This window comes from Taudactylus pleione, unplaced genomic scaffold (assembly GCF_031769625.1).
Source record: "Taudactylus pleione unplaced genomic scaffold, aTauple2 ptg000122l, whole genome shotgun sequence".
Classification (NCBI taxonomy): Eukaryota; Metazoa; Chordata; class Amphibia; order Anura; family Myobatrachidae; genus Taudactylus; species Taudactylus pleione.
This window is the reverse complement of record NW_028284524.1, coordinates 13792458-13808183: the sequence shown is the minus strand read 5'-3', so window position 1 is coordinate 13808183 and position 15726 is coordinate 13792458. Positions and strand designations below refer to the sequence as shown.

At 46.8% G+C, this 15726-nt stretch overlaps 1 protein-coding gene across 1 annotated transcript in view; it reads left to right on the top strand.

Annotated features, from left to right (window-relative positions):
- Positions 1-15726, top strand: part of VIL1 (villin 1) — a 129900-nt gene that overhangs the window by 86630 nt on the left and 27544 nt on the right. Inside the window, exon 17 of the mRNA XM_088472416.1 lies at positions 15273-15461. Within this exon, the coding sequence (XP_088328542.1) occupies positions 15273-15461 (189 nt within the window). The remainder of the gene's footprint in view (positions 1-15272; positions 15462-15726) is intronic.

Genomic DNA, 15726 nt, shown 5'->3' with positions numbered 1-15726 from the left:
TCCGAATGGGATGCAGACCGGTAGTGCTGCTACCTTTGACCTTGTAACCTTGCTGGGGGGTTTAATCTGTTGCTGCTACGTATGGTATTAACAACTTCCTCTACGGGTGCAGAGGGTGTTAGCACTTCCCTTGCTGTTACCGATGGAGATGGCGGCACCACTCGTGATTGTCGTGGTGTAGCATCTATCATTTGTACAGCATAGGAAATGGCAGACATTACAATAGGCTCATCATCCACATCATGAACATTTTCTTTATAGTTGCTTAAGAGAGGGTACAAATTGCTTGTTACATTTTTATGGGTATTTTTGATAGCTGTACTTGCACCTCCATCCACATAAGGTGTGGGTGGTGCGCGTGAACTGCTGGCAATACCTTCTGCAACGCTACCTTGCTGCACGTGCACGCCATTTTGCGGCTCGCCCGCATTGCAATTCAGCATCGCGGATGTATTCTCTGGCAATGCGCTCGCAACGCTAGTTTGCGTCGCTTGCGCATTTTTAAGCCACACATCCCCTTCATGCTGCCACAACTTGAAACATTCATAATATTTGACCTTTTTCTCTCGGGAGCTCATCAGACTGATGTAATCCCGGAAATTATCTAATACATCTTTATCAAAACTACCAATTATGGGAAACGGTCTAACACTCTTCATCATCATTTTAAACCATACATCACAATACCTTATTGCATAAGTACCATACTTAGTATGCATAATACGACGGGCCGATCCAAGTGGCGCTTCCATTAGCAGCACATCATTGTCTAACATCTCTATTGTTTGCGTGGCTCCCATTCTGAGACAACTCCTACATTTTTCAATATAGATTTAAACTGGTGAAAGACAGTCAAAATACTTTCATTTACCTGCGAACGTCTCGGAAAAAAGGCGTATTCGCAAACCTTATGGAGGACCTCTAGACGCTTCCACTCACCTACGGAAGTAAAGGCCGCTTCCGCTCAGCAATCCCTTTTTGACTACTTCTCAACTGCTAGGGGGCAGCAAAGTACCCTTTGTGTTCCAGTTGATTTCGTCCACTCTCCGACCAGCTCACAATCACAATCTAGCCAAGATTATGCGGTTCAATTATAGTGTTCAAATAAGCCTAACAGAACACACACATTGATTACTGAACGCTATAATCACGCTGGGGGCCAAACCCTAACAAAAATAACAACCATACACCTGCTTTGTGTAAAGTAAACGGTAAGCTGCTACCGAGTCACTAGGACAACTCCTGCGTCTAGCACTTAAGGGTCCTACGATACCCTTAACATTTAGGTCCCGTGTTACACCCTAAACAAACACTCACAGTTACACACTTTTTTCCTGCGTAGAAAAATACACGTTAACCCAGATATTTAGCAACAATTGATAATGTAAACTCAATGGCTTTGTATAAACATGTGGCAGCACAATCGGAAGTACGAATATGCTATTGTGCGACCAGTCGCATACACAATAATGCGACTACCACACAACCGTATGACAACCTTTAGCTGCGTACACAAAAGTGCGTCTTTACTGTGTGCAAAACTGCGACTCAGCCGCGTGTTCAATACTGCGGCACCCCTTTAAATGTTAGGTTCTATCAACAAAGGAAAACAAACTTTTTCCTCTCTTGTCCCTGGATTCTAGTCAGCGTCCCTGGTCCACACGAAAACGGGTAGCGATCTCTCAGCACCGAGCGGTTGCAGGTAAACCCTGCATGTGGCCACTCCACCCTTTGGTGAGATATCGATAACCGTATGTGCCGTGTGAGTGGGTAAGTGACTTCACTACGAGCCCCCAACTAACGATACCGCCTTTGAACCTCTATACACCCCTGCCTATACCTTCTGATATCCTGCCTATAAACCTATTTTGCGTATGCAGTCATGCAGTAAATAAACACAAAAGAGTAAATAAATGTGATTTTTGTGTGTAATCACATTTATTTACTCTTTTGCACACTTTACTCTATACTATCTATTGTATTTTAAACATTTCGCCTCATTGGTAACCCTATATGGTATCAATTTTAACAATAATTTAATAAAGATTGAATATTTTAACAGTATAATGAAATGCTCTATGTGAACTAAATGTATGTGCACCAGAACAAAATACTCTATCTTTTCTTTTGGTTTGTTTAATGGACATATAATCTAGAGTATATGGTAGCACCTCAGTGATATAATTCTGTGGTATTTTAACCCTTTACCCTTATCAACTGAGTTATTGTTTCACACATATATAATTAAGAGCTAATATCGAACAATACAATATATACGATTAACTAGTGCGGGATCTCATTCAATTCCTATGTGGGGTTTGATGTAAAGATGCTAGTTAACATGGGGCAGATGCGTTTGCATGAAGCTAATATTCTGCGTTTTCATACAAGATCTTATGTATTCGCTAATATGCGACTAGTTAACTGCGCAATTGTGCGTATTAATGTGTGTATGAGAAATGGTGTAAGATGCAATTGCATGATGCTAATAGTAATATTGCCACATGTACTAAAGTGTGAGTTTATCTAAAATGGCGCTTGGGCGGCCATTCGTAAAATGGCGTCTTGCGATTTCATTTCCAAGATGGCATCTTGTGGCCAGTCGCAAGATGGCATCACTGCGATTCAATTTTAAACTGATCTTGTCACAGCCAATAATCCAGCTTCGATATGATAAAGAAATGGTGGGAAGTGTGGTTATGTAGGGGGGAGGGAAGATTTTTAGCTCAGTCTTAGACATATTAAGTTTAAGAAATCGCTGGGACATCCAGGAAGAGATGGCAGAGAGACAGATGGAGACACGAGTGAGGAGAGAGGGAGAGAGGTCAGGGGAGGAAAGGTGGATCTGAGTATGATCAGCATAGAGATGATATTGGAGGTCAAAAGAGCTGATGAGTTCACCTAGTGAGGATGTATAGAGTGAGAAAAGGAGAGGTCCAAGAACAGAACCTTAGGGAACACCCACTGCAAGAGGCTGTGGGGGAGAAGAGGAGTCATGAGAGGAGACAGAGAAGGATCGGTCAGAGAGGTAGGAGGATAGCCAGGAGAGGGCAGTGTCACGTAGACCAAGGGAGTGAAGGATTTGCAGAAGGAGAGGGTGGTCCACAGTGTCGAAAGTAGCAGAAAGGTCAAGGAGAATGAGCAGAGAGTAGTGGCCCATGGATTTAGCAGCAAGGAGGTCATTGCTGACTTTTGTGAGGGCAGTTTCAGTGGAGTGGAGAGAACGGAAGCCAGATTGAAAAGGGTCAAGGAGGGAATGAGAGGAAAGAAAGGTGGTAAGACGATTGTAAACATGTGAATGTGGCAGGGGGAGATCTAGCATTAATGTCAGTGTGGCAGGGCAGATATATTAATGTCAGGGGGGGCTAGGGTGTCAGCGTATAGTAAGATGTGTTATATGATCATTTGTGCTGGTGAACACTACAGATGTCATCTGAAATACTGTGTGGTCATCTACAGTATATATTACAAAATTGAAGGTTGAAGCATTTTAATTAGAATGGTTGTGGAGGAGAATATTTATATTTTGTCCACATTTCATGTTGCCCCCTTATGCCCCTGTCTCCATATGGAAATATACTGACACCAATTTGCCTCCATTGTCAGCAATACAGAATATTTCAGTAACTTAAGCTGCATACACACGGTATGACTTAAATGGACGATATGAACTATATTGATATTGTGCATTTTTCAAGCCACCAACAACCTGCGATGGGCGGGCACGTATGGTCGATATTGACCATCGCCCGTACATGCAGGCCAACCTGGTTGATATCGATCAGGTTACTATAGGGAAGCACATTATAGTCGTTGGTAGGTACATGGTGTGCTGCATGATCGATATCGATCATCCAGCACACCCGGGAGATCGAACAATGATATCGTTATCGTTGTTGATTGTCCCGTGTGTACGCACCATTACATGAAGTCATTGTAATTTCATTTGGTCCAGAACACACCCAATTGGCAATAGATACGCCCATAGGTGGATCTAGACACGCCTTTTGGCCGGTGCTGGGCACGGCCCTTAATGGCGCGCCGTGCATGCTCGTTTGATAGTTCCGGAAATGATCTCCCTGAAACTACTTTTCAAAAGTAGGCAAGTATGAAGTTAGGGTTAAATCAACCAGTGAAGAAAAGCAAAATGATGTGGGTTTAAAAACTGTTTAAGCATACTCAGAGTCATGGAAGAAATTGTCAAGAGTTAATTGGTGTGTACAGCAGATTTGCTGTCAATGTGATTCATAGCTCAAAGGGGTATATAGAAGTATTAGTACTCTTCAGTTGATCATGTACATGTACAAACTGCATACATCTCTGTGTTATTGGGGCTAAATTGGCCTGCAGTTGTTAAAATAAATCAATGGGGTGAAACACAATAATAGTACTGAGTTAAGAATTTTATATATTGACAGGTGCCTAATGCTGGGTACACACTAGGGGTGTGCACCGGCCACTTTTCGTGTTTTGTGTTTTGGTTTTGGATCTGGATCTTTCTTCGTGTTTTGGATCTGGATTGGTTTTGCCAAAACCACCCTTCCGTGTTTTGGGTTCTGGGTTTTGTGTTTTGGATCTGTATTTTTTTTAAAAAAAGCATAAAAACAGCTAAAATCACAGAATTTGTTGGTTTCTCTGCTCCTATGCTATTATTAACCTCAATAACCTTAATTTCCACTCATTTCCAGTCTATTCTGAACACCTCACACCTCACAATAGTGTTTTCATGTCCAAAAGGTTGCACCGAGGTAGCTGGATGACTATGCTAAGCGACACGAGTGGGCGGCACAAACACGTGACCCATCTAGGAGTGACACTGCAGTGGCAGACAGGATGGCAGTTAGAAAAACTAGGCCCCAAACTGTACATAATGCAAAGAAAAAAAAGAAGTGCAAGATGGAATTGTCCTTGGGCCCTCCCACCCACCCTTATGTTGTATAAACAGGACATGCACACTTTAACAAATCAATCATTTCAGCGCCAGGGTCTGCCACACAACTGTGGCTGAAATGATTGGTTCGTTTGGACCCCCACAAAACAAGCTGGCAATTAATGTGTCCCTGCACAAACTGGCTCTACGGAGGCAAGATGTCATCCTCATCCTCCTCATCCACCGATTCCTCACCCTCTTCAGTGTGTACATCCTCATCCTCACAAAGTATTAACTCGTCCCCACTTGAATCCACCACCACAGGTCCCTCTGTACCTTCTGGAGGCTGGTCTCCCTGGAAGAGCTGATAATTCATTTTGATGAACATCATCTTCTCCACATTCTGTGGAAGCAACCTCCTACGCCTTTCGCTGACAAGGTTCCCGGCTGCACTAAACACTCTTTCGGAGTACACACTGGAGGGGGGGCAACTCAGGTAAAATAGAACCAGCTTGTACAGGGGCCTCCAAATTGCCTCTTTTTCCTGCCAGTACAGGTATGGACTGTCTGACATGCCTACTTGGATGCTGTCACCGATGTAATCCTCCACCATTCTGTCAATGGTGACAGTATCATATGCAGTGACAGTAGACATGTCAGAAATTGTTGCCAGGTCCTTCAGTCCGGACCAGATGTCCAAACTTGGTCCTGCCTGCCCTGCATCACCGCCAGCGGGTTGCTTAGGATACCTAAGTTTTTTCCTGGCAGCCCCAGTTGCGGGAGAAAATGAAGAAGGAGCCGTTGACGTGTCACGTTCCGCTTCAGCTGACAGTGTGTTCACCAGCAGGTCTTTGCACCTCTGCAGGCTTGTGTCGGCCGGAAAGAGAGACACCACATAGGCTTTAAACCTAGGATCAAGCACGGTGGCCAAAATGTAGTGGTCTGATTTCAACAGATTGACCACCCTGGAATCCTGGCAAAGCGAATGAAGGGCTTCATCCACAAGTCCCACATGCCGAGCGGAATCGCTCCGTCTTAGCTCCTCCTTCACTTTCTCCAGCTGCTTCTGCAAAAGCCTGATGAGGGGAATGACCTGACTCAAGCTGGCTGTGTCTGAACTGACTTCACGTGTGGCAAGTTCGAAGGGCTGGAGAACCTTGCACAACACGGAAATCATTCTCCACTGCGCTTGAGTCAGGTGCATACCCCCTCCTTTGCCTATGTCATAGGTGGATGTATAGGCTTGTATGGCCTTTTGCTGCTCCTCCATCCTCTGAAGCATATAGAGGGTTGAGTTCCACCGCGTCACAACCTCTTGCTTCAGGTGATGGCGGGGCAGGTTCAAGAGTGTTTGCTGGCGCTCCAGTCTTCGGCATGCAGTCGCTGAATGGCGAAAGTGGCCAGAAATTTTTCGGGCCACCCAAAGCGTCTCCTGCACGCCCCTGTCGCTTTTCAGAAAATTCTGCACCACCAAGTTTATTGTGTGAGCAAAACATGGGACGTGCTGGAATTTGCCCAGATGTAATGCCCGCACAATATTGGTGGCGTTGTCAGATATCACAAATCCCCAGGAGAGTCTAAGTGGGGTAAGCCACTGGGCGATGATTTCCCTCAGTTTCTCTAAGAGGTTGTCGGCGGTGTGCCTCTTACTGAAACCAGTGATACACAGCGTAGCCTGCCTTGTAACGAGCTGGCGTTTCTGAGATGCTGCTACTGGTGACGCTGCTGCTGTTGCTGCGTAAGGTGATACATCTACCCAGTGGGCTGTCACAGTCATATAGTCCTTAGTCTGCCCTGTTCCACTTGTCCACATGTCCGTGGTTAAGTGGACATTGTGTACAACGGCATTTTTCAGGACACTGAGGACACTTTTTCTGACGTTTCTGTACAGTCTCGGTATCGCCTGCCTAGTGAAGTGGAATCTAGACGGGATTTGGAACCGGGGACACACTACCTCCATCAATTGTCTAAATCCCACTGCACTAATGGCGGATACCGGACGCACGTCTAACACCAACATAGCAGTCAAGGCCTCAGTTATACGTTTTGCTTCAGGATGACTGCTGTCGTACTTCATCCTCCTCGCTAAGGACTGTTGGAGGGTCAATTGTTTAGTAAAAGTAGTGGTGTTCCTACTTCCTCTCTGGGATGATGAACGACTCCCAGCAGCAGCAACAGCAGCAGCGGCAGCAGTAGGCGTAGCAATGCAGGATCCTCCAGAGGAATCCCGGATAGGAGAGTCAGTCATGCCAGTGACATGGCCTGCAGGACTACTTCCGATCCTGACTAAGGAGGAAATTGACGAGGAGGGAGTTGACGGTGTGGTTTGCAGGCGCTTGGATACAACAGGACAACGGGATTTAGGTGTCCCTGGACTGCTTACGGTCTTAGCCAAAGTTTCTGAACTTGACAGTAACTTTTTATGAACGCGCTGCAGGTGCCGTATAAGGGAGGATGTTCCTAGGTGGTTGACGTCCCTACCCCTACTTATTTCACCTTTACATATGGTACATATGGCAAGACAGTTGTTGTCCGGATTTGGATAGAAATATTGCCAGACCAAAGAGGTGGAATGTTTGGTCTTCTGCCCAGGCATGACCGTGATGGGCTTTTTCATCCCACGGACAACAACTGTCTCCCCCGGAGCCTGATTTAAACAAACCACATCACCATCAGAATCCTCCTCGCCAACTTCCTCCTCAGCGCCAGCTACACCAGTATCCTCATCCTGTTGTACTTCAACAGTGACATCTTCAATTTGCATATCAGCAAGTGGACTGTGGGTGCTCCTTTCAGCACTTGCAGGGGGCGTGCAAATGGTGGAAAGAGCCACCTCTTCCCGTCCAGTGCTGGGAAGGTCAGGCATCGCAACCACCACCACACTTGGACTCTCCTTGGGGATTTGTGATATCTTCTTAGAAAGCACAGTTCTTCGCTGTGCTTTTGCCAGCTTAACTCTTTTGATTTTTTTAGTGGGAGGAGGGCTTCCATCGTCATGTGAAGCTGAACCACTAGTCATGAACATACTAGGGATCGACCTTAACCGTTCCTTGCCACTCCGTGTCGTAAATGGCATATTGGCAAGTTTACGTTTCTCTTCAGCTGATTTAAATGTCTTTTTCAAGGTCATTTTCCTGAACTTTGCCATTTGGGATTGTATGTGCCCTCTACTATGACATTGGGCATCGGCCTTGGCAGACGACGTTGATGGCATGTTATCGTCTATGTCATGACTAGTGGCAGCAGCTTCAGCACTAGGAGGAAGTGGTTCTTGATCTTTCTCTATTTTATTTTTATCGGAGAAAGTTTGGTCCTCCATTTATGTTATATCGATTTGATATATACGTGCGGCTAAACACAGAAAATAATTTTTTTTTTGGTTTGGACTGGAGTGTACTTTCAGGGGTTACAGCACCCTTTAACGGTCAAGCCAGCCGGCCCTTTACTTATGACACAGGCGCACGCTTGGCACTACTTTGTTGATGCACGTGCGGCTACTGCGCACACAATTCACAAACACAGAAAATAATTTTTTTTTGGTTTGGACTGGAGTGTACTTTGGGGGTTACAGCACCCTTTAACGGTCAAGCCAGCCGGCCCTTTACTTATGACACAGGCGCACTCTTGGCACTACTTTGTTGATGCACGTGCGGCTACTGCGCACACAATTCACAAACACAGAAAATAATTTTTTTTTTGGTTTGGACTGGAGTGTACTTTCGGGGGTTACAGCACCCTTTAACGGTCAAGCCAGCCGGCCCTTTACTTATGACACAGGCGCACGCTTGGCACTACTTTGTTGATGCACGTGCGGCTACTGCGCACACAATTCACAAACACAGAAAATAATTTTTTTTTTGGTTTGGACTGGAGTGTACTTTGGGGGTTACAGCACCCTTTAACGGTCAAGCCAGCCGGCCCTTTACTTATGACACAGGCGCACTCTTGGCACTACTTTGTTGATGCACGTGCGGCTACTGCGCACACAATTCACAAACACAGAAAATAATTTTTTTTTTGGTTTGGACTGGAGTGTACTTTCGGGGGTTACAGCACCCTTTATCGGTCAAGCCAGCCGGCCCTTTACTTATGACACAGGCGCACGCTTGGCACTACTTTGTTGATGCACGTGCGGCTACTGCGCACACAATTCACAAACACAGAAAATAATTTTTTTTTTGGTTTGGACTGGAGTGTACTTTGGGGGTTACAGCACCCTTTAACGGTCAAGCCAGCCGGCCCTTTACTTATGACACAGGCGCACTCTTGGCACTACTTTGTTGATGCACGTGCGGCTACTGCGCACACAATTCACAAACACAGAAAATAATTTTTTTTTTGGTTTGGACTGGAGTGTACTTTCGGGGGTTACAGCACCCTTTAACGGTCAAGCCAGCCGGCCCTTTACTTATGACACAGGCGCACGCTTGGCACTACTTTGTTGATGCACGTGCGGCTACTGCGCACACAATTCACAAACACAGAAAATAATTTTTTTTTTGGTTTGGACTGGAGTGTACTTTGGGGGTTACAGCACCCTTTAACGGTCAAGCCAGCCGGCCCTTTACTTATGACACAGGCGCACTCTTGGCACTACTTTGTTGATGCACGTGCGGCTACTGCGCACACAATTCACAAACACAGAAAATAATTTTTTTTTTGGTTTGGACTGGAGTGTACTTTCGGGGGTTACAGCACCCTTTAATGGTCAAGCCAGCCGGCCCTTTACTTATGACACAGGCGCACGCTTGGCACTACTTTGTTGATGCACGTGCGGCTACTGCGCACACAATTCACAAACACAGAAAATAATTTTTTTTTTGGTTTGGACTGGAGTGTACTTTGGGGGTTACAGCACCCTTTAACGGTCAAGCCAGCCGGCCCTTTACTTATGACACAGGTGCACTCTTGGCACTACTTTGTTGATGCACGTGCGGCTACTGCGCACACAATTCACAAACACAGAAAATAATTTTTTTTTTGGTTTGGACTGGAGTGTACTTTCGGGGGTTACAGCACCCTTTAACGGTCAAGCCAGCCGGCCCTTTACTTATGACACAGGCGCACGCTTGGCACTACTTTGTTGATGCACGTGCGGCTACTGCGCACACAATTCACAAACACAGAAAATAATTTTTTTTTTGGTTTGGACTGGAGTGTACTTTGGGGGTTACAGCACCCTTTAACGGTCAAGCCAGCCGGCCCTTTACTTATGACACAGGCGCACTCTTGGCACTACTTTGTTGATGCACGTGCGGCTACTGCGCACACAATTCACAAACACAGAAAATAATTTTTTTTTTGGTTTGGACTGGAGTGTACTTTCGGGGGTTACAGCACCCTTTAACGGTCAAGCCAGCCGGCCCTTTACTTATGACACAGGCGCACGCTTGGCACTACTTTGTTGATGCACGTGCGGCTACTGCGCACACAATTCACAAACACAGAAAATAATTTTTTTTTGGTTTGGACTGGAGTGTACTTTAGGGGGTTACAGCACCCTTAACGGTCAAGCCAGCCGGCCCTTTACTTATGACACAGGCGCACGCTTGGCACTACTTTGTTGATGCACGTGCGGCTACTGCGCACACAATTCACAAACACAGAAAATAATTTTTTTTTTGGTTTGGACTGGAGTGTACTTTCGGGGGTTACAGCACCCTTAACGGTCAAGCCAGCCGGCCCTTTACTTATGACACAGGCGCACGCTTGGCACTACTTTGTTGATGCACGTGCGGCTACTGCGCACACAATTCACAAACACAGAAAATAATTTTTTTTTTGGTTTGGACTGGAGTGTACTTTGGGGGTTACAGCACCCTTTAACGGTCAAGCCTGCCGGCCCTTTACTTATGACACAGGCGCACTCTTGGCACTACTTTGTTGATGCACGTGCGGCTACTGCGCACACAATTCACAAACACAGAAAATAATTTTTTTTTTGGTTTGGACTGGAGTGTACTTTCGGGGGTTACAGCACCCTTTAACGGTCAAGCCAGCCGGCCCTTTACTTATGACACAGGCGCACGCTTGGCACTACTTTGTTGATGCACGTGCGGCTACTGCGCACACAATTCACAAACACAGAAAATATTTTTTTTTTTGGTTTGGACTGGAGTGTACTTTGGGGGTTACAGCACCCTTTAACGGTCAAGCCAGCCGGCCCTTTACTTATGACACAGGCGCACGCTTGGCACTACTTTGTTGATGCACGTGCGGCTACTGCGCACACAATTCACAAACACAGAAAATTATTTTTTTTTTGGTTTGGACTGGAGTGTACTTTCGGGGGTTACAGCACCCTTAACGGTCAAGCCAGCCGGCCCTTTACTTATGACACAGGCGCACGCTTGGCACTACTTTGTTGATGCACGTGCGGCTACTGCGCACACAATTCACAAACACAGAAAATCATTTTTTTTTTGGTTTGGACTGGAGTGTACTTTCGGGGGTTACAGCACCCTTAACGGTCAAGCCAGCCGGCCCTTTACTTATGACACAGGCGCACGCTTGGCACTACTTTGTTGATGCACGTGCGGCTACTGCGCACACAATTCACAAACACAGAAAATAATTTTTTTTTGGTTTGGACTGGAGTGTACTTTCGGGGGTTACAGCACCCTTTAACGGTCAAGCCAGCCGGCCCTTTACTTATGACACAGGCGCACGCTTGGCACTACTTTGTTGATGCACGTGCGGCTACTGCGCACACAATTCACAAACACAGAAAATATTTTTTTTTTTGGTTTGGACTGGAGTGTACTTTGGGGGTTACAGCACCCTTTAACGGTCAAGCCAGCCGGCCCTTTATTAATGACACAGGCGCACGCTTGGCACTACTTTGTTGATGCACGTGCGGCTACTGCGCACACAATTCACAAACACAGAAAATAATTTTTTTTTTGGTTTGACTGGAGTGTACTTTCGGGGGTTACAGCACCCTTAACGGTCAAGCCAGCTGGCCCTTTACTTATGACACAGGCGCACGCTTGGCACTACTTTGTTGATGCACGTGCGGCTACTGCGCACACAATTCACAAACACAGAAAATAATTTTTTTTTTGGTTTGGACTGGAGTGTACTTTCGGGGGTTACAGCACCCTTAACGGTCAAGCCAGCCGGCCCTTTACTTATGACACAGGCGCACGCTTGGCACTACTTTGTTGATGCACGTGCGGCTACTGCGCACACAATTCACAAACACAGAAAATAATTTTTTTTTGGTTTGGACTGGAGTGTACTTTCGGGGGTTACAGCACCCTTTAACGGTCAAGCCAGCCGGCCCTTTACTTATGACACAGGCGCACGCTTGGCACTACTTTGTTGATGCACGTGCGGCTACTGCGCACACAATTCACAAACACAGAAAATAATTTTTTTTTTGGTTTGGACTGGAGTGTACTTTGGGGGTTACAGCACCCTTTAACGGTCAAGCCAGCCGGCCCTTTACTTATGACACAGGCGCACGCTTGGCACTACTTTGTTGATGCACGTGCGGCTACTGCGCACACAATTCACAAACACAGAAAATATATTATTTTTTTAGCACTTGGGGGGAGCACCCCTGATGGACAGAGCACCCCCTGGACAACACTACAGCACTCCTTTAGAACTGGGACACTGCACAGGACTTTGGAGTGGACACAGCCCCTATGGAGAACTGACTGCACAACACAGTCCAGCCAGCCCCTATGGACTTTGAAGTAGTGGACACAGCCCCTATTAACAACAGCAGCACAGCACAACACAGCCAGCCCCTATGGACTTTGAAGTAGTGGACAACAGCAGCACTACACTACACAGCCCTAACTCCCACCCTCCCTCTTCACTGTCCACAGCCGAGTGAGAAAATGGCGCCGACGCGGGTACCTTATATAGGATCCAAAACCCGCGAGACTCGGAAGGCGGGATGATGACGTTTTGCCTCGATTTCAGATCCGAGTCAGGCGGGAAAAGTCGAGCCTGACTCGGATCAGACTCGGATCGGGGGGGTTCGGGGGGGTTCGGATTTCAGAAATCCGAACCCGCTCACCCCTAGTACACACCTGTCCAATCCGTGGTAGATACGACTCCCGACCGAGGGGTCTGACCAATATTGGACAAGTGTGTACCCGCCGCCGACCGTTCCGCAGACCAGATCCAGGTCGTCTGTTGGGTATCCTTGTTTTTAAACATGCTTAAAAACTCGGAGACCCGACCACCGACCAGGCGACCAACATTGTAGTGTGTAGGCTGCAGAGACCGGAGCTGGTGACTGATCTCCATTCCCGACAGCCCAACTCACCATCAGCATGGCGGCACTGCTGCGGGATGCGGTGGGAATGGCGGTGGTAATGCTGGCGGGACTCGGCAGGAATGGAGGCTGGACACAGCGGGCATGGGGGGGTGGCGGCGGTGGTGGTGCAGGACGCAGCGGTGGGATGATGCAGGAGGTGGCTGTTATCTTGCAGAGTTCGGCAGCAAGCGATGGCGTGGCTGGCATCCCATTTCAAAAATGGCATTGCAGCGGCATTTTTTAAATTCAAGATGGCCGCGGAGAGCCAATTATGGCTCGCCTCATCATCGCCAAGCCCCTTTATGCTGGCTTATATAAGCCAGCGCGAGGCAACAGGTGTCCGTCTGATGGCGGAGGAGGAGCGATGAAGAGCTCCAGAGGACAGAAGACACTTAGGAAGCCTTTAAGCTCTTTTACATGGCCGCCGCCCTCCAGGTGAAGATGCCTTGGAAGTCCTGTGGGAGGCACACAATCAGCTGCGCTCCTCATTGCACTTAATAAGACCCCTGCACCTTTCTTCTGGGCCATCGTATACTTTTGTCCAAATGCTATTTTTTTTTTTTTAATTATATATTAATGTACATTTGGGACCTACTGTGGCATAATGTGAACTTGGGTTTTAATGTGTGGCAATATATGTATTTGTTCCTACTGCGTGGCATAATGTGCATTTGGGCCCTACTGTTTGGCATAATGTGCATTTGGGGCCTGATTCAAACCCGTTCGCTATTTGCGGCCGCTTGCTGTCAAAAAGGGGCTGTCTATGCAAATCATGTGCTCGCTCTTTCCAGTGTAAGGACGCCTCTATGTCTAAGCGAGCGTCGGCATATTGCGCTCGCAACTGTTTAAAGACGCCCCTTGCTACTCGGTACACACGTCATCTCCAGGAAATGTAGGATTAATCGGGAACATCGGGAGCCATTGGAGCTGCTCGCAGCGCTTGAGATAGACCCTAACCTCCCCCAAGCACTGCGAGCAGTTCAGGGAAAAACCAACCAAGTCACATGTTCAATGACGCTACTTTGCTAATTATGCACACCCATTAAACTCCGTTCTGACGGTCAGGCACGCCTGCATTTGCACATCCACTCCCCCGTTCACAAGCACCTTCCCCTGTTCCCACAAACGGCGCTATCTGTCACTCAAAGTAGCGGCCAGGCTGTGTACTACGAGTGGACGATTTCACACCGCAGACGCTTGTTTGCGCACGCGCACTGCGACTTATACGCATGCGCAGTTGTGCGACCATTGCTCAGAGCGAGCGCAGCTTAGCGACCGGGTCTGAATCAGGCCCTTGGGTCCTACTGTGTGGTATAATGTGCATTTGGGCCCTACTGTGTGGCATAATGTGCATTTGGGTCCTACTGTGTGGTATAATGTGCATTTGGGCCCTACTGTGTGGCATAATGTGCATTTGGGCCCTACTGTGTGGCATTATGTGCATTTGGGCCCTACTGTGTGGTATAATGTGCATTTGGGCCCTACTGTGTGGTATAATGTGCATTTGGGCCCTAGTGTGTTTCCTAATATGAATGTGGGCCCTACTGCATGGCATATTTTGAATCCGGGGCAGGCATGGGCATGTGGCAGAATCTGCTGACCATTGAAGAGGCATGTGTGGCAGTCTAATGGCATATGGAGAGCTTGAGGGGTACTGAAGGGGCATGTGTGGTGGTCTATACAAGTTTTTATTTTGGTCACAGTCTGGCTCCTAAACTTTTAAGATGGCTCCTAGATTTTACAAAAAATTGATGAGCCCTGATGTAGATGGTCCATAGGTTTTGGAAAAAAACAAAACGAATAACCCAAGCCCACCAGACTTCGTACTATACTGTACTATGCTGTAGGTACAGTTATACGCAAATCAAGCTTCAGCCGTATTCTTCTCCATAGAAATCTATAGGCGGACCGTTGTTTGGCTAAGAGAGCCGAGTCCCCGGCTCGCAAAACTGCAAGTTTCGGAACAAACTCGCAGATGATGCGAGTCCATACTTGCACTAAATATTGTTGCTATGTTGAAATTTATTTGAATGCTGAATAAGCCAGAAAATGCTTTGGATACAGAGTATTTTACCATTGGTCTGGGAAACATTTCTCTGCTTGTTCATTGTACTTTTTTTACTCTAGGTCTTCTTTTGGACTGGTAAAAATGCAAATGAAACAGAAAAGAAGGATGCTGCGTTCACAGCTCAAGAGTATTTAAAATCTCACCCTGGTGGTCGGGATCGCGACACCGCCATAATTGTAGTGAAGCAAGGATTTGAGCCCCCCACCTTCACTGGCTGGTTCCATGCGTGGGATCCATTTAAATGGGAGGTATGTGATTCGTTAACAATTTTCTGTGTGCCCAGTCACTAGCAAGCAGAAAACAGGGGCATTAAAACCTACTTTGTTACATGCCATAAATGTATTAAAATGTTCTAAATAGCCCCATACTTTCTGAGTTCTAATATCACTTGTGTATGTCAGTAACATCACACAGGAAGTCATGACATTCCCAAACCTCTAAAGTCTATTTGCAAGTTTGCCTAATCTATCCCAGGATTATCGTATGTTATGGAAAGGATTACCACCTGTCCAG